This window comes from Artemia franciscana, chromosome 7 (assembly GCF_032884065.1).
Source record: "Artemia franciscana chromosome 7, ASM3288406v1, whole genome shotgun sequence".
Classification (NCBI taxonomy): Eukaryota; Metazoa; Arthropoda; class Branchiopoda; order Anostraca; family Artemiidae; genus Artemia; species Artemia franciscana.
The window spans coordinates 27,496,844-27,517,343 of NC_088869.1; the positions used below are offsets into that span (position 1 = coordinate 27,496,844).

At 34.6% G+C, this 20,500-nt stretch overlaps 1 protein-coding gene across 2 annotated transcripts in view; it reads left to right on the plus strand.

The window, feature by feature from the left end:
* Positions 1 to 20,500, plus strand: part of LOC136029095 (CLK4-associating serine/arginine rich protein-like) — a 58,053-nt gene that overhangs the window by 17,304 nt on the left and 20,249 nt on the right. For both annotated transcript variants that reach the window (XR_010617972.1, XM_065707155.1), the window contains exons 5-9: positions 2,343 to 2,573; positions 4,154 to 4,403; positions 11,396 to 11,537; positions 16,996 to 17,318; positions 18,806 to 18,904. Coding sequence is in view for 1 of the 2 variants with exons in the window: in XM_065707155.1 (XP_065563227.1) it covers positions 2,343 to 2,573; positions 4,154 to 4,403; positions 11,396 to 11,537; positions 16,996 to 17,318; positions 18,806 to 18,904 (1,045 nt within the window). In the remaining variant the exon portion in view is untranslated. The remainder of the gene's footprint in view (positions 1 to 2,342; positions 2,574 to 4,153; positions 4,404 to 11,395; positions 11,538 to 16,995; positions 17,319 to 18,805; positions 18,905 to 20,500) is intronic.

Below are 20,500 nucleotides of genomic sequence, written 5' to 3' on the forward strand. Positions count from 1 at the left end.
GATGTATGTTGTCGCGGGACTTAGGATTAGATGACTAGTAGTTCCTTTGTCTTGAATGTGAGACAATTGACCATCTGGGCAACAGACTATTTTTTACTTTCAAGAGACCCGCTTGCAGCGAAAAGAATCCTGGAATGGACTTTTTTGGTTATGAATTGCTGCATTGACCGTGGTATTGGCAGCAAAGTGATGCAGACAATTCATGAGATTTTTCGCTATACGATTAGTTTTAAATGTAACAGGGAAAGTGGGAGTCCCAGGATGCTACACTGAAGAATCTCAGAATTTACTTGATATTCATGGGAGGTATACTGTTCAAGAACATACAAGAGAGTGCAATTGCAAAGAAAACTCTGTAACTCCGAGCGGACCGCATCTGATGCTGGGTATTTAGGCAGTTTAGTGTTTACTCATGGGCGGTACACAGTAAAGGAACGACACGAAACGAGTGTGATTGCTGAAAAGGGTCTATAAAATTTCATGCAGATTACTATTGATGTTGGATATTTAGGCAGTTTAGTTTTTACTCCTGGGAGGTACACAGAAATGGAATGACACAAAGAGCGTGATTGCTGAGAAAGGTCTCTGGAATTTAGTGCAGATTATTATTCATGCTAGGTATTTTGGCATTTTAATATCTCCTCTGGAATCCATACTGCCTGTTAGTTATAAGATCATTTGACTCTATATGGGTAGAGTGTTGTTTGTTTTTTTTTTGGGGGGGGGAGGGGGTCTAACCTTGGATTATTGCAATGAATTAGAAAAGGCTTATAGACCTATATGCTTTTCCATTGTTTTCGAAACATCAGATAGCATGGAGAATACCATCAATAAATGTTCTGTATAAAAGAGAACATGTCGAACTAATGGAAATTATAATTTGATATAAGCTCATATGAATTTGTAGAATCCAATATATTAAGCAGGTGTAAAAGATATTTGATTTTTTCCATATTTTTTTTTCTTGCTACTTTTTACTCGGGCTTCTCTCCCTTACTAAACTATATGCTAGTTTGAGCCAAAATTAATTAAAATATTATTTTAAATATGCTCATTACATACAGGAAAGAAGCACGTGTCCATTTTTTTGGTTCCTAAACTGCTAACGATATTGTTATGCGTAGACAGGGTTGTCAACAGGTTATGTTTGGAATATGTCCTGTAGTACGAAATTTCTCTGATAATTTTATTTTAAATTTCGTATTAAGTGGCCAAAGTAGTTATAAAAATTGCAAACTAACAGTTTTCCCAATAACGATCAAGTTTGAAATATGAATTTCCGCATAAAAGAAAAAAATGCACTAGGCTCTTTTGATTCTCAAGTTCCCTTTCCCCCTCTCAACGGCTGTTCACAAAAATCTGCTCTTAAGTAGAGATCCGAGGATTCCTGTTGAGGTCAAAAGTCTGCAAATTACACATTTTTGAGCTGTAAATTGGTCCATTTTCCAAAAGGATTCTACAGACCAATTTCAAGGGAGATACCATATCCCTCTATATGTGGAGGTATGAATAACAAGCGATTTATCAGAATCATATTAATAGCACACGGAATTTTTTTTATTATTATTTTCTAATATCACCAAAAGCGTTTCTCTTCATGTCTGAAAGTATGGAGCTTTGCAAGAATATTACCAAAGTCTTCCCCTTTCCTATTGATGGAAGGATGGATTAACCCAATATTTTGTAAGTAACTGACTAGGAATGTAGGTTATTTCTTTGTAACAAAAAATGCATTTCCAGGTCACTGAAGAAGTCACACATTTATCTTGCTTTTTTTTTTACTTTCCCCTAACTTATTTCTTCACAGACTTGAAAAGTAAGGACTTTTGCAGGTATAATGCCAAAATTCTTTACCAATGCCTTCTTGGCTTGACGGCGTGACCTTATTTACTTTTCTATTGATTAACCGGCAATATAGGCGAAGACTTATAAGATTCTAGAGACGGGGGTCAGATAGTTTTTTCAAGGAAGGGGGTGTCTTAAACACACATGAAAGTTTATTTTTAAGTCACTATTTATACTTTTTAAATGAGAGTGGTCCTTCCGGTCAATATTGGGGAAAGGGATGGCGTCGTGTGCACATATAACTAGGAATATTAAAGCAGGTTTTTGATCTTTGTGGATTTATGTATTAGAACAACGTGATAATAATAAAAAACAAAAACAAAATATGTTTGTTTAACAAATACTAAACTGAATGGATTCAGAAAGAACTTTATGTTTTGTTTTCTACTAAGAATTGCTTCACTGGTTAGGATAATGCTTCTAGCAACATTTTAGTAATTTGCATTATGTTAACCCCTTTTGAGCTTTTTGATAATTTGCTCTTATTCTGCTTCTAGTACACGAAGAAAAGTTTTTACATCAAATATTTTTGGAAGAACATTTCGGTGTGTCTTATAATAAGCCTGAAGAAGAAAAAAAGAAAGCTCTGTCCTCAAAGCGCATAGCGATTGGCTATAATTATGATGAAGGTAGCACTAGTGGTAATGCAGAGGTATATGCTCCTGTGAAAATTGAGGAAAGTAATACCCAAGAAGAAAATGAGGAAGATATCGAAGATATTGATTTGGGTATGTCTTTCTGGTCTCTTTTAGACCTTTTTCCTGTTGTTAATATTTGACAAGTTGTCTTGCTGGGCTAACTTTTTTTTCCTTGGCTATTGCGCCATTGCTGCTCTCTTTATTTCGTCTCTTGTGTATCAGTTTTTGTCAGTAAAAAGTGTTTGCTTTATTTTTGCCAAATCACTATTATAATAAAAAAGAATTGTCCATCGCCTATGGAGCTTTTACGAGTCAGTTTAATCGTGACTACAATCCTTGCAGTACCTTCTTCTTCAAATCTCAAATTTGTCAATTGTTGATGCAATTTATTGATTGAAATACCTGACTGGAAGCTACTAAATAAGCTACTAGCATTCCCTTTGTTTTATTGTTTGTTTTTTGTTTTAATATTGGATACCCAAAATGTAACTCGGGTGAATAACAAGAAAAGTAAATGAAAAATACCGATGTGATGTATTACTTAATATTCCCCTGACCATTGCCAAGTTCTGCAATGAATATACTATTCGGCTCTTTAACTTTAAAGCTCAGTGTCTTCCACTAGCCGTTTGGACTGCCTAGAAGAATTTTTAATTTTGCTGGAAACAATAAAAAGGTCAACAGGAATAAAAAAAAAATATTGCACAAATATAACCTAAATGCTATCAATTGAAGTAGCTAATTGAAGCTATTATTTCTGTGACCTCCCAGTTTTCAAGGCTCCCCATCCTTTAGACTGTACCTTCGTTCCCAGACATATACGGTGTCAATAAAATTAATGGTTATTATAGTCATTTTACACAATAATATCAATGGTCATGCAGTGTTGCAAATTTGCACCGCCATTTTCTAAAGGAGATTTCAATGGATCTCTTTTTGTGTGGTCGAAATTTATTCTTAGAGATACTTTAGATCAATATAGAGATGAGGTTGAATTACCCTCCTAACTTTCCATCTTTTAGAGGAATATGTTTGAACTAAATATGCAGCAGGGGGGGGGGAATCTCCTCTTTTTGAAATTATTTTAAAAAACTGTTTCCACAAAAGAAATTATTCTATGAAAAGTAAAGAGCTCCATTAAACCAAACATGAGCAGAAATAAAGTGAAATGATCTTCCTAGCGTAAAACTACCAGAAAATCACCATCAATTAATAAATGAAACCTAAACCGAACAGAAATTGCAATAAATAACTCTTTCAAACTTTAAACAAGCAGAAATAGACATAAGTGGGATTTTTTTTGCTGTTTATCCTCCTCCTTTCTTAATGTCTTGCTTCCTCCCTCGTACCTTGTATGTATACCCGAATATACTATTGTCGTTTCCTGTTAAAAAAAACTAGCATGGCCGAATATCAAATTTTCATAATACTGAAGGGGTATGACTATCAGGACCCCTCTCAGATTATTTTTCTGGCGTAAATTTAATTTCTAAGGATGACCAGATCCTCGAGAATAAAATTTTGAGTGTTGAGCCGAATATGTTTTCTAAACTCCAACTGCTCATAAAATAGCACTTTCGAAGTTCTAGAACAAAGCTTTCGTTGTGTCATTTTAGTCATATTGTCCTGTTATGCTTAGATTGTCTACTTTTATATGTGTATTATTGCAGACTTAGCCATAGCTGTTGATGCTTTGTCTACAGAGCAGATGCATACACTGAATCAAAGCGGACAAAAATATGGACTTGGACGTCAAGATTTTATGTCACTCCTTTCAAACGACCTGACGGAACAGGAAGAATTAAGACTGCAAAAAATTGAAGCTGAAGAAAAATTGGCCTTGCAAGGAAGACGAACTCGTCGGGAAAGACGACTACTGAAAGATCTTCGATTGGCTGGAAGAAGTATCAGCCCACCAAGGTTAGTGTAGTTCTATTTAATTGTTTGTTGAAATTTAGAACTATTCTCTCTCATATATTTGGGAAAAGATTTGAGAATAGCAAATATTTTTTGCTGATTGCAAGTGAAAATTGAATACGGATAGTCGCCATAATTCATGACTTACGACTCATATTAAAGATGAGAGCTTGTCGCATGCGAAAGAAGAGGAAAAGGTCCGACTAAGGAAAAATGTGTTAATATAACCACGAATCCTTGCTTTGCTCTAGTTGTAGCTAAGGTCTTTAGCCCTCTCCATAGGCCTCATTTGCACTCAGGTGGTTGCTTGATCCCTCTACCTTTGTAAATGAGGCACGGGCTTTCTCTGGGGTGTACTCGGTGTTCTGATCTTGTAAATTGGAACCTTTCTTCGCAGAAGCATTTTCTGCTATGTAGATTCGATACCCGCCCCCCACTGCTGTCCACTAGAATTGAACTTGGGGTTACAACGAAGCATAAGAAACGAATCAGTTATGATTTCAACGTTGCTTGGGTCTTGTTTTCTGGATTTTTTTTTTCTTCTTCTTTTTTTCAGTGAGAATTTTCAAGATCTTAATAGTCTACTGGCTTACCTACTTGCAAAAAGGAGTCTACAAAATTTTTAATTTTCTACCTTTATTTGTTTCGCTGTTTCTTCAAAAAAAAAGTAGACACAATTTATTTAATAAGTAGACGGATTGGAAGAGTTGCTTGGGGTCAAAATTTACAATACAAATTTTCCAAGTTTTCAGTTAACTACACCATTTTATAGCTTTCTAGAATAAGAAGTAATTTTGATATTTGATTCCCCTCTGCCAAAAATGGAAACGTATTTAAAAATTTGAGTTAAAAACTAATTCCGCTAATTATGTTACAAAATACTTTCATATGTCCCACAATGAACCCATAACACGTCTATTATATGGTTTTCTGGCGTAACTAATATTTTTATATAAATAGATATATATATATATATATATATATATATATATATATATATATATATATATATGACTTTAAATATAGATCTATCCTCTAACATTTTCAATTCTCTTGGCCTTTATTGTCTGCTGCCCGATATATTACGTTTTTAGTTTTATTGTGTTCTTTTCTAAACTATTAGTTTTATCTCTTATTTTAGCCTGCTGATGAGTGTTCACGTTTTTAGTGGTTTATAAGCGGTCATATTATATCCATAAATCTGTTTTTTGAAAACTTAAGTGTAATACGAACTTTCAACCTTTTAAAATCAAATATATATCCATACATTTAAGATGCTGCTCTTTTTAATGGTAGAAACTACTTCGTAGTTTAAATACTGCTTATGTAGTTTAAAATTCAGTTAAAATTTAACGGGAATGCTAAACCAATCATATTCTTGATGTTCAAATAAAGCCATTCGAAGTTCATTCGAAAAAAATTACGCATTTTTAGTTTCTTGACTTGTCATCTTTCACTTAGCTCTTTACTTCAATAGACAATTTAATTGTTATGTTTGTGCTTTTAAAGTCTGTTTGTGCTTAAAAAAAAATTCTATCTAAAGGTGTTCGGTTCAATTTTTAGTACAAATGAGTTAAAAAGCAGGAAAGATTTCTGAAATTGTTTTGAGAGATCGTGTGATTTTTTGTCAGCTGGTTTCAGCAAAAGTTCAGTGTTCAGGAAACCGGTTTCAGAAAAAAGGTCCTTAATGCCCCTGTTTCTGCTTGTTTCGTGTTGCAACACCTTGGTTAGTTGTAGAGTTTGAGTGGTGGCTACATGTTTAGATTTAGGAAGGTATATCCGCTGGTGATCGCTCGACAATCAATAAGCAGGTTCGATTCCAGTATCTGTCATAATTCCTGAGGCTGCCAAGCCGCTCTAAGTTGGATTTAATGGTAGATAAACAGGTTTTTTTTTACCACCAACTACCACTTATGGCCTTGCTGTCGCTTTTTCAGGGCGCTGTAGAACGTGGTCTTAGTACGTAGTATGTTGCATTTTTTGTCATTTGATGGCATTTGATATGGATGGTTTAAACTACTGCATATTGTGTAACTTTTAAGTATTTCAGAATAACTGCCTTCAAAATATTCCAAAAGCATGTTATAAACAGAGTTAAATGAGTTTTGAGGTAATTTTTTACCCTTCCCTATCAGCAACGTAGGAAACTGACGAAAACAGCCAATTCCGAAATTCTTTGAAAAAAATGGTGGAATGGTTCAAAAGGAATAATGCAGTAGAGAGAAAGTGGAATTAGTTTTTCTGACCTATTTGCTCAGATCAGGACAAAGAGGAGGCACTTTTTTTGCATTTTTTGTGCTTTGCATTATTTTTGGCATTTTTGGGTGCTTACAACTGAAATAACTGAATTCTGCAGCACTATTATTTGTTGATGATTTGGTTCATACTGGTAACATTTTCATGTTTTTCCATAAATCTACTTGTGTTCCATCCCAATCTACCTTCTGTTGCGTGAGGTCAAATATGAGTAATGAGACATTTTTCCGAAGAAAAAAATGATCGAATTTCTAAAAAGAGACGAGGAACCTTCTGATTTAAACGAAGATGGTGAAGGAGCTGACGCAGACCCAGAATATCTACCATTGGATGTATCTGAAGATGTTGTGATTCTGTAAAAGCTGATAGTGATGAATATGATGCAGAGGATGGTAATTAATTGTCACTGATGAAAATGCTACGAGCTGTTGGACTCCATAATGGCTTCTGGCAATCTTCTTTGCTATGCTAGATATTGCTGGAATGAATGCTGGAAGAGTACACGTCAACGCTACAAGAAAGCAGAAAAATTTTATTTAGCCAAGACAAGTTTGAATAGTTTGGGTCTGTTTTCTCACCAAGCCACATATGAGTGACCGCGCTACTGTCAATTCACCTCCCCAAGAACTTAACCACCCAGCGCATAAAATGTTTGGAAATTTGTCTGTTTCCTGTATCCTCGTGCAGCTGACCGTAAAGTTGCAAGGGTCTACAACGTCTGCATATCTGACCCATAGAGACATGGGTCATTGTAATAACTGTTTTGGGGAAGTATGTCAAAGCTGCATTTAGATCATTAAATTTTTACTCAAGGAGTAAAAAGGAAAAGGAAACATTAGTTTAATATCTTGTCGTCTGCTTTCCTTAAAGTTTTAGGTTAGAGATTCGCCCATCCCAACGTAACGAAAAAACGCCCGACCATTTAAGGGTTAAACCCTCGAAAAATAGTTTCGTCAACATAGTATAAACCTTATTTTTACTTTAAAGTTAAAAAAAAGACAACCTCAGTGTGGTTTTGTAGAATAGTACTTGTTTGAAGTGTAGGCTGCAGAAGAATATGTCAAAGAAAATTTGCGAGTTCTGTGAGCTCACCTGCTATCAGGTAAAAAAGGACATGTGATTGGGAGGGGCTAGAGCTTTCTATGAGGGTACACCTCCAAGTTTGATTTTTTTTATCAACGTTCTGTGGATGAAGGATGACAGATTACCGAAGATTGCCCTTTTCGGCCAACCTTCTAAGGCTAAATGGAAAGCAAGTTGTCCTTTTCAGGGATAGGAGGGTGTCATAAATAAAGATTTAAAGGAAATTGAAACTTACTGGGAGGGTGTAAAGAGGGAGGCTTTAAATAGATTGGGTTGGAGGAAAAGCGTGCGTAGCTGTGTTGGCCTCATGCGGCTTGGTGCTGCGGTGAGTTAATAGTAGTAGTAGTTTATTTGAATAATATACTGACTCTATCAGGCTTATTTGCTACCGGGCTGATTCATTGGGAAGAAACAGGAAAATCCAAAGAACTCAAAATTCTCCACAAAAACTTGCACCCCTTTATGCCCAATTTCACATCACAGTCTAATTCCCCAAAACCTCTCCGAGTCTCCAAGATTCTGAAGCTGAATTTTTATTACCTAATTATAAGATGCCTAAAATTGTATTTTATTATACTCTCTAGAAGCGCAAATAGTTTTACCACTTTCCCGAACACTTAACTAATTCTTTACTTTCACTCTATGCTCTGTAAGTCTAAACTAGTACTCTATCCTTGCATCTCCTACCAATTTACATATTTCTAATACTCTGACCTTATTTATCGTCATGCCAATTATGACGGAGTTCTTCATCCTGCTCTATTTATCTTATCTCAAAACTTGTGACAGCCCCTACAATTCCCATTTCTCTTCTAAACCACATTTTGTATGAACTTAATTGTTTTGCAACCTTATGCACTTTTTTCAAATTATTGTACTCACTCTTCAATAGATACCATTTTTATATCAATTCTTGAGCTTTGAAAACAATTCGAAGCTATCCTTTCCAGAAAAACAGCTGGAGTACCAAATTCAAACTTAACTATTGAATTTTTTTTTTTTTTTTTTACAATTTTCCCAGTTAGATTCGCCTCTATCAACACTTTTTCCAATTTATCCAAACTTATAGTAATTAAAAAAAAAATTCCTGACTTCCAAAATCTAATAATAATCTCACTCGCAAATACGAAAAACCCCGGCCCGCATTACGAATATGCAAACTTTGTTTGCATATCCAATGCCATCGCTAAACTTTAACTTATCAAAAGTGTTTTACAACTTTCATTAGAAATTTTACAATTATACTGAGATCCTATTTTATGCAATTGAAGTTTTTTGGCACATAATAACAAGGAACAAGGGACATAAAAACTAAGAACAAGGAGTTAAAACGTCGAAATTTTTACAATAAATTTAGATTTTTAAAATAAAAATAACAATCCTAACAAGTGTCCTATATCGCGATGCGAACTGAAAGCGTGACTAACCAAATCGATTTTCTTGGGAGGACTATAAAAAACAGAATAATGAACAGTAACAGTAGCGAAGAGCAACGATGGAAAATGCTAAAATCCTTAGTGAAGAATTGAAAATAAATTTTTATCTTCACTAAAAAAGTTACTTAAGCCCAAATGGCTTTCGGGGAAATGGCTTTGCCGATAGCGGAAATGTCTCTTCGCCACAAATAAACAGGCTTAACTTTCAGGCACTGATCAAACTTTCAGCCACCCCTTTTCAAATTTCTTGGATTTTACAAATGGTTCATTCTATTTTTACTTCTATTTATATTTTTATTTTTAATTTTTTTCATCTATTTTTATTCTATTTTATTCTATTTATATTTTTATTCTATTTTTTCTATTTCTATTTTTATTTACTTCTACTCTATTTTTATTTTTATATTCTATTTTATTCTATTTTTATTCTATTTTTACTTCTATTTTTATTATATTTTTATTCTATTTTTCTATTTATATTTAATTATAGTTTTCTCTTCCTCTTCTCGAAGAAAATTCCGGCGTAAGGGCCTGATCTATTTGCTATTTTATTTTTCCATCTCTAATTGTAAATTGGAATGTTAATTCAACAACCCTAATGATAAAGAAGAATTAGCAATCCATGTTTTTCTGTGATCAAACAGTTCGTGGTAACGAACTGTAGTAAGGAGCGACGCGGCTCAATAGTAACCGAAACTCTAAAAAATGGAATTTTAATGCTAATAGTTACATAAAAAAAATCGCATTTTAATGCTGATTTTAAATATATAACTTTCATCAAGATTAGTCTTACCTATCAAAAGTTACGAGCCTGAGAAAATTTGCCTCATTTTAGAAAATAGGGGACAACACCCCCTAAAAGTCATACAATCTTAACGAAAATCACACCATCAGATTCAGCGTATCAGAGAACCTTATTGTAGAAGTTTCAAGCTCCTATCTACAAAAATGTGGAATTTTGCATTTTTTGCCAGATTTGTGTTTATTTGTTTTTTTGTTTGTTTTTTTTTCCTCAGGGGTGATCGTATCGACCCAGTGGTCCTAGAATGTCGTGAGAGTGTTTTTGGTGTGGGAGGGAGTGTTAAGGTGGGGGGGGGGGGGTTGACGTGGGAGGATCTTTCCATGGGAAAACTTCTCATGGGGGAAGAGACTTTCAATGAAGGGGGCGCAGGATTTTTTAGCATTATTTAAAGAAAAACAATGAAAAAATAAATATGAAAAGTTTCCTTCTTCTGAAAGTGAAGAGCAGCATTAAAACTTAAAACGAGCAGAAATTATTGCACATATTAGGGGTTTACCTCCTCGTAATACCTCGCTCTTTACGCTAAAGTATTTTTAGTAATTTCAACTATTTATTCTACGGCTTTTGTGATTCAAGGGTCATTCTTAAGGAATTGGGACAGAATTTAAGCTTTAGTGTAAAGAGCTAGGTATCGACAAGGGCTGAACTCCCTCATATACGCAATAAAACCATACGAATATAGAAGTTCGTTACGTAAGCTAATTCGTAAATTACGTCTATTTTTTATTAATGAAAATGTTCGTAAAAAAATTAAAAGTTCTAGTTGCCTTTTTAAGTAATGAAAAAATTGGACGGCAATTAGACTTCCTCCCTCTCTCCTTTTTTCTCAAAATCTTCCGATTAAAACTATGAGAAAGCCATTTAGCCAAAAAAAAAATTAATATGCAAATGTCGTTTTAATTATTTATATGCGGAGAGCCAAGATCAAAACATGCATTAATTAAAAAACGTCCAGAAATTAAAAAAAAAACAAGTTTTTTTTTTTAAATGAAAGTAAGGAGCGACGTTAAAACTTAAAACGAACAGAAATTACTCCGTATATGAAAGGGGCTTTTCCTCCTCAACGCCCCACTCTTTACGCTAAAGTTTTTTACTGTTTTAAGAAGTAGAGTTAAGAGAAAGAGTCAAACTTTAGCGTAAAGAGCGGTTCAGTCCTGTAGAATTTTGTATCCTAGTTTTTATATGCCTACATAACATGAAGATTTAACATCGATAGACTGCAAAATTTAAAAAAGACTGTAAAACGTAAAATTTGACGACGAAACACTGGCCTATTCACTCAAAGAAAAATTTAAGTTGAACATTTCTCAATCTTTCAAAAGTGTTGAACTTCACTGCTTTCTTTTTTTCACAAAGAGCTATTTTACTAATCTTTCTCTTATTGTACAGATTAGTGAGATTTTATTTTTTACTTCTAGTTATGCAGCAAGAAGCAGTCCAAAATACGAAGCGTATAAAGGAGGAAGTTCCATTTATCTGGATGCTGGTATTGGGGAAGATCCTGATGCAGAAGAGAAAGCTGCAGGGGCTAGAGCCTTTATTGATGCTATTCCGGTGATGGTGAGGTGAACTTTTACCCTTTTCAAACAGTTCGTGGTAACGAACTGTAGTAAGGAGCGACCGGCTCAATAGTAACCAAAACTCTAAAAAATGGAATTTTGATACCAATAGCTACATCAAAAAATCGCATTTTAATGCTGATTTCGAATATATAACTTTCATCAAGATTAGTCTGACCTATCAAAAGTTACGAGCCTGAGAAAATTTGCCTCATTTTAGAAAATAGGGGAAACACCCCCTAAAAGTCATACAATCTTAACGAAAATCACACCATCAAATTCAGTGTATCAGAGAACCTTACTGTAGAAGTTTCAAGCTCCTATCTACAAAAATGTGGAATTTTGTATTTTTTGCCAGAAGGCAGATCACGGATGCGTATTTATTTGTTTTTTTGTTGTTTTTTTTTCCCATGGGTGATCGTATCGACCCAGTCGTCCTAGAATGTCGCGGGAGGGCTCATTCTAACGGAAATTAAAAGTTCTAGTGCCCTTTTTAAGTGACCAAAAAAATTGGAGGGCACCTAGGCTCCCTCCCACGCTCATTTTTTCCCAAAAGTCACCGGATCAAAATTCTGAGATTGCCGTTTTATTCACCATAGTCAAAAAACCTAATAACTATGTCTTTGGGGACGACTTACTACCCCGCAGTCTCCCTGGGAGGGGTTGCAAGTTACAAACTTTGACCTGTGTTTACATATAGTAATGGTTACTGGGAAGTGTACGGACGTTTTCAGGGGGATTTTTTTGGTTTGGGAGGGAGAGTTGAGGTGGGGGGGGGTACGCGGGAGGATCTTTCCATGGAAAAACTTCTCATGGGGAAGAGACTTTCAATGAAGCGGGCGCAGAATTTTTTTGCATTATTTAAAAAAACAAGGAAAAAATAAATATGAGAAGTTTTTTCTGCTGAAAGTGAGGAGCAGCATTAAAACTTAAGATGAGGAGAAATTATTGCGCATATGAGGGGTTTACCTCCTCGTAATGCCTCGCTCTTTACGCGAAAGTATTTTTAGTAATTTCAACTATTTATTCTACGGCCTTTGTGATTCAAGGGTCATTCTTAAGGAATTGGGACAGAATGTAAGCTTTAGTGTAAAGAGCGAGGTATCGACGAGGGGTGAACTCCCTCATATACGCAATAAAAATATACGAATATAGAAGTTCGTTGCGTAAGTTAATTCGTAAATTACGTATATTTTTTACTAATGAAAATGTTCGTAAAACAATTAAAAGTTCTAGTTTCCTTTTTAAGTAATCCAAAAATTTTGATTTATATTTGATTTGTTTTATTTTCATTGCAAAAAACACTGTAGTGGGATGTATCACTTCTCAAACAGGTAAATTTTGACTTCTTGATTCCATGGAATTACTGATAGTATGCATGAAAATTATTGAAAATGATTTGCTCCTGGACCAGTTTAGTAGAACTGAAGTCAGAGACCATCTAACTACAAACCCGTTGATAAATAGTGTAACATATCTTCTTCCCAGGGACAGACACAAAGGAAACTGGATTTTCTTTTTAAAGAAAAGCTTATTTTTGGATGAATATTCTTTAACCGTTATAATTACTTGTAGCGGGCTGTATTATCGTTACATCACCTGTCCCTGCCATAACTACCACAAAGGCTAATCAGTTCTTTAAGTGACTCGTTTTAACGCTGTTACGATGAATTTGTCTGCGTGGCTTTGAGCTTAGCTATGACGGGAAACCTGAAAGAATATGCGCTCGTAGATCAGTGTCAGAAATACCTGTCAAATGTTTGGTAGACCATGGGATCATAAGCGACTCACCTTAACTTTGTTATAATGAGTCTGTCGGCGGGGCTTTGAGCCTAGCTATAAAGCTATTTGAAATGCAACACCATATCACAGCAGCAGGGGCACATGTTCAGTGTGGAGGAGGCCATGGCTCCAGTTCTGCCGATGACATTAAACTTTATCGCAAATATTCATTAATGTTTGAGTAGCTGGTTTGAAATAAGTGCAAAAACGACAAAAATGAATAATTATCCAAAACAAAGTAAAGTACATAACTCACTTACACACTTCGCTTTGTGAAATCAAGAATGTCATACACTAACTTTTTAAAATTCCGAGAAAAACACAATTGGAAAAATTGGTTTTTGTATAGATGAACATTTGGTAGATAGAAAAACAAATGAAACACCAATTTAAAGCCGCTAGTAAGTGAGACTTGTATGTAGAATTTTGGTCTTGTTGGAGGAAATTTAGTAGGTCAAACAAAAAACGGGTACGACATATTTTTCCCGATCTTTCTGCTGCTAAGGTAGTTACGACAAAAGCGCAGGACAGCGCATGTGTTCCTTTTCCACTTTCTTACGACAGTTCTATAAAAGGTTTTCAAAGGAGTAGCCAAGGCTTATTTTATAGTTCAGACGTGGCGTTTCTACCATTTCGCAATACATTGATCGATTAAAGTGAATTTTAATACAAAATAATCATAACTCAAACTCAGAAATTTCGATTACTTGGTAAAAACAAAAAAACAAAAAACAGGTAACTGATGAGGTCTTTACAAGTGATTTTCCCCCCTTCTCAGCTATTTTAATGGGAAGGGGGCTGTAGTTTCTTCCTCTTGAAATGCTGTCTCTACAGCAGTGGATGGGTGGATGTTGTCTCTACCCATGCTTGTAAAAACGCACGTATAGTACTCCAGATTTAGAGGAGATATACCTGTAGAGTGACTGTATTTCTTTGAATTTTCTTTTTCAATGGGAATAAGATTTTTAGATCCAACAGCTTTGGGACCATAAGAAACTCAATAACTTCTGTGGAATGAATGTCTTGTCTCCAGACAAGAGGAGAGCTTGTCTAACCAGATTTAGAGGAGACATAGACCTTTAGACTGATTGTATATCTTTGAATTTTCTTTTTCAATAGGAATAAGGTTTTTAGATCCAACAGCTTTGGGACCATAAGAAACTTAATTAATTCTGCGGAATGAATGTCTTGTCCGGTAGTTTATTATCCACAGTAATCTTTATTTCGGAGACTAATTCGTCAGAAAACGACAGTTTGTAACCGACTCTTTTCGAGTAGCCTTGTTTAAACTGAAGTTGTTTAACTTTGGAAAATGGAACATTAGCTTATTTATAGATCTTGGAGGAAAACCCAGCACTTTTTTTCATTTGAAAATGATGTGTGGGTGCTTTCTCCTAGCCTTTTGTTAGCTGCTTCACCAAGTTCAGTGATGAATGTATTTCGGTATGCTTCTGACTTCTTTCAATACAACTTTGCACTGTATGTACTTCGCTTATGCTCGAGTGACCTGGCTCAGTATTTCAGTGTTACTTTCAACAGTCTAGTGTACTTGTCAAGTACATCTTGCATAGCGAAGCTCATGATTGAATTTCTGTTCTGTGGCACACATGAATCGAACAAGTGACAATCTCAGAAAAGTCAGGATAGATAGATAGAATTCCTTCAATCATCAGAACAGAAACAGTTGCTATTTCGTTTGATCCATGACGTGCAACTGCTTCATGCCACACTACGCACTACGCTTTTTGGCGTTCCCCAGAAGCCTGTTGATGTGAGAATACACCCGTCCAGTTATATGTTGTAATTTTTCGTTAAAAAAAAATGGTGAAGCATTACCAAAAGAAAGCGCAAATACATAAGGTCGAAGTATAGAACAGGTACAGAACTATTAGCCCCACCATTTTTCTCTCTTCTCTAGTCATAGCCTTGCTAATGCCATGTCGTTCAATACTCTTCTTTTTGGTTCTTGCAGCTCAATACCATGTTTTCGGCAACATCCATTTCTTCACTTGTGTCACATAAGTCCTTCGTGGCTTTATGGAGCCCAGATTGTAATTTTGGTGGAAAATGTCCCTATAAATTCTCAAAGATACTAGAGTACTTCCTGAACTCTTCTGTAAATAAAAATACTGAAAAATCTACTAAACTTTAGAAATTCAGTTTGCAAAATGCTAAGATAAAAACTCAATTACTAACCTCAGAGAGTGAAAACAGCTGAGTGTTTCAACAAACCTCAGTCTTTTCCTGGACATATTCTTCCTATTATTCATATTCGTATTCTTATAATTCTTTCTTCTTCTTCTTCTCAGATGTCGGTGATAGAGGCTATACGACAAATACCCAGCGCACTTAAGACAAAGTTGAATTGCTGATTTGCTCAGCCGGGAGGTCTCGTACAGTAAAACAAACATTACCATTAGAAGGCTTGTAAAAATGACCCTGATGGGGTCCGTAATTCAATTTTGACTATGTGTGTCAGTTATGACATTCTTGCTTTCACAAGGCGACTTGCTATAAAATAAAAATACCCAGATGTTTATTGTTTATTGTGGATTCAACAGCTGGACGGGGCACTCACTATTTTTGTAATATTTTTTGAATAGATAAACCTACAGGGAAGACCACGTAATTGTATAAGGTATGGACTCAGGCTTTACCGGCTCTTTGTACTCACGTAAGATAAGGTAATCACATTGGTTGAGTTTTAAATTGCGTAGTTAGATATTTTTAATGTTTTAGATGGTAAGATATTTTTTAAAGTCACTTTTAGAATTAAACATTTCTCATATAATACCTTTCCTTTTTGAAGTTTTTCTTTCCATTACATCTTTTCAGTTAATACTGAAAATAATAATAATTCTATTTAGTGTTCAAGTTTGGCGCAGTAAATTCTGTTTTGATCTTTTCTTAGCATTTTCTTGCAAAAATAAAATTTTATACCAAATTATCGTGGTAAGATTTAATTAATTCGAGAATATATTTCATAGTCACATACACATAACTATTCATTTCACTTTTTCCCTACTTTTATCTGTAAGTTTAACAAGTGACCTTGCAAATGTAACTGACTTAATTTTCTTCATGTTAGAATTTGAGTCAATTATTTTTCTGTTTATTTATATTTTTATTAATAATCTGCCTAGGTCTGAAACTTATTCTTACTTTGCCCTTTTTTTTTAATTAATAGTGATAGGCAAGGAAATAGTTCATACGTTACAAAGTATGTGGTATTTTACATTTTCACTTTACGTGCTAATAGTAAAGTAAGTTATTGTTTATAGACCCAATCGAAAACTAATCAGTTATACACGAATACCATTGCTTTTGAGTGTATGTTTCTAAACACGGTGAAAAAAAGACTTAATAAATGATTGAAAAAACAGAAAACATGGACAGATTGATGAGTGAAATCATGTGCTGAAAAAAAAATAGACTTGCTGCACTCACATAAAATACAGAACTTGGTATGGTCCTAAAGTGACATGAAAAATTACTACATTTTATCATTTAACTTTATATGTAGAAAATAACTAAAAATGTATCAATCAATATTATTCAAGTCCCTTCTCGAAACAATATCAAACTTCAAGCTGTTAAAATTAACGAGCACTATAATGAAATATTAAGAATTTAGTTAATCTGGATAATTAATCGAGATTTATGTTTTATTTAAATAGGAGTCGCCGAAGCGTTGTAGATCGCGTTCTGTTTCGCGCTCTCGGAGTCCATATGAAATCCGTCGTGTTACCCGAAGGGTATCAAAATCACCGTCTGTAGTATCGAAGCTAAGAAGGTCTAGTGAAAGATCAAAAAGAAGGTATTCTTCGAGTAGATCCAGGTCTAGAAGAAGAATAACAAGTCGAGAGAGAAGGGGATCGCGGTCTAGGTCTGTTGAACGAAGAAGATCACGATCTAGGTCACGGAGGCGAAGCCCAGCAAGGCACAGACGAATGAAAAGTAGATCAACATCCAGAAGGAGAAGATCCTTTAGTAAAAGTCGGTAAGTACGTACTTTTTTCCACATGTATGTGTATTCGGGGAAAGCAGTTATTATATAAATTTAAATGTTAGAAGAAAGGTGGGCAATAAACATAAGTTTTGGAGGCCAATAATTAAAATGAATTTAGGATTCAGGGACCAATAATAAAGAAGAATTACTTGATCACTTGAATTAGAAGGAGTTCGTTATGGGATGTACATATCCCTAGTTTGGGTGTTAGATTTTAACAAGTAAATATGAGAAAAATCTGGTGAATAATCTAGGTCTGGATAAATTAGTTACTTTTAAGAGGCAATAGTTTTAAATGATTCATCATTAGTCTATGGGCTCTTCAATTTTCATGAACCCATCAAATGTCATTATTTGGTGTATATTTAGGAGGATATAATCATTGGGCAATTTTTTTTTCTAATGACGATTGATTGCCTTTAATATAAATTGCATGTCGTAAACATCAAAGTTAAGCCACTTCATGGTCAGTATTGAACTTATGTTGATGTGTCTAGTGCTTTCTTTTAACAGAGTGGCTAAATAGCACTTTTAAATCTTATCATCATTACTTAGCAATATCAACTTTTTCTTCTGTCTGGTTCTTGCCATATTTATTTTCTTTTTTTTAGTTGACAAATAGACCAGACTGTGCTGATCGGTTTTACTCTGATTGGTTTGGTTTGGACCCGCGAAAAAACATAGACTGCATTTTTACTTTAAACATTTTTTTATCAGGCTTTTGAAACGCAAGTCTGAAAAGAAAGAAGAAAAAAAAGTAGCGTAAACATCAAAATTCTGTGGCCAGATAACAGAACATTTTAAAACGAGTTCATTGAAAAAAAAAATGTTTTTTTTCTTTTAATTGGAGAAGATAAATACATAAGTTTACTTCACAAGTTAATTTAGAAAAATGGGGGGGGGGAATAGTTAATGTGACGGAACGTCAATTTCACCCTGTAAAAGATACCGATGTAATGTCGGTGTAATCTTGTATTTTTTTAGTAAATTGGTTTGAAAAACTGTAATGGCTCTGCTTTGGTTTATTTTAATCAGTTTATTACCTAACGACTGTCTTATTATGCTTAATGTTTAATATGAATTTTGTGTGTTACTTATGTTTCTAGATAGTGTATACTGTACAATTCTTATGTTAACAATAATGTCACATAAAGACGGGTTAGGAATGTTAAACTGGAGGGCGGTGTTTAGGTAAAAAATCTCTCTCTCTCTCTCTCTCTCTCTCTCTCTCTCTCTCTCTCTCTCTCTCTCTCTCTCTCTCTCTCTCTCTCTCTCTCTCTCTCTCTCTCTCTCTCTCTCTCTCTCTCTCTCTCTCTCTCTCTCTCTCTCTCTCTCTCTCTCCCTCCTTCTCTCCCTCTCTCGCTGTTGCAACAATTTTTGGCCCCCAATTTTTTTTCTGTATCCCAATCCTATAACTTTGTTTGGTGTCTAAATCTATGCAATTTCTACTTCTTCACTTTAAGAATTCTACTTTTTAGTTCCAGAAGTCGCGGAAAGGAAATATCCGAAAGTAAACCACGGCGTTCCAATTCACGAGGTAGATCTTCGATAACTGGCAAGGAAAAAAGATCGGAAAGGTAAGTCCTTTAGTTAAACTAGCTTAAAACTAGTGTAGTTTTGAGCACACATGCCTGATCGTTAGTGGGAGGTAGGAAGGATTTATTTTGGCTTTGTTATTTTTGGGTGCGTGGGGGGGTCCAAAATTCCTTAAGAAAGAATGTTAATCCTCCCTCTACGTGAAGGCAGACTAATGTGTACGTATAGAAATACCTCCTGCATATCCAAATAATTTGAAAATGTCATATTCTGTAATTTTTTCTGCAATCTAAGTTTAAGTTTGGGAACTTAGCCATTTCGTTTATTTTTTCAAGTGACCTATTTTTGGATGGAAAAAAGCTAACATATCGTCAAGCTCTGCTAAACCAAAGATCATTTTTAATTTTTTTTTTTTTTTTATCCATCATCGTTAACTTCTTAGCAGAAAGATTGGAATAGGGCAAGAGTTTTAATCCTTAGGTTTAGAAAACAAAAATGCCGTGGCACCTCCAACACGCCTGACCCCACCTCTTACCGTCAGGGTTTTATCGACTTGTCATGGCAAGTGTATTTACTTTATGGACGTAGTTGAGAATAGTCAGTAGAGAGACCAGGAACTAATTTTTCTTTCAATAAATCTAAAGTATAAATAAATAATAAATAAATCTTAAGTATAACCTGATATAACTCGATGCTCGGGTTAGCATTCAGATGTAAATTGTAATTTAGATTTTCTAAATTTAAATCATTTGAAATAATTTTCTCAGTAAAAAATTTAACGTATTTTGCCCGCTTGTAAAGTTACAAGAATGTGAGATACGCTCCTTGTTTCTAGGAATGGCCGTATAAAGTTTTGTATCATTACTTGGAAGAAAATAATGAAACAGAGGATAGATAATGAGCAAAATGTATATTATAAAATAGTTTTTGTTTGTTTTGTTCATCTTTCGGTCAGTTGGTTAAAACCACCCTGCCTTGGTTTTCATTATTTAAGCCTTTTCCCGGCTATAGCTCACTAAGGTAACAACAAATTAGGAAAAATGTTGGATTACATAAAAGTTTGACTTTTTTCGATTTGAAACACAATCACTAGAGCTGGGCTGATTATCCATGATTTAAAAGTGTTCGTAATTTAATTATCAATAATAATTTTGGCCGAAATCTAAAAAAGAAGTTCTCAGCCACACTAAATACGATAAATATTTATGAGAGCGCATTTTTTTTTATCGGATAATGTAAGAGTGGAAGAGGCTTCTAATAGTTCATGGTAATGAACTATTTGAAATAGCTACACGAGGTAATGGTAATGAAAGTTCTTTAAAAAAAAACGCCTTTTTTTTTATAACAGTGTGTGGATCAAAACAGTACTTTTCATGGTGATTCCAAATATATAAAATGCATTGAATTTATTGGTACCCATAAAAACCCATTAGGGTAAGAATACGTGTATAATCTTAGAAAAAAGGAGAAAACACCCTCAAAAGGGGGGGGGGAGGTCTTGGTTAATAAGAAGTTTTAAGCCCCCATCTACATAATTTGAAGTTCCGTAGTTTTTCCGAAAAGGATCGCAATAGATGCTTGGTTATTCATTTTTTCCCCTAGGAGGAGGTGGTGAATTTTGAACCAGTCGTCGTTGA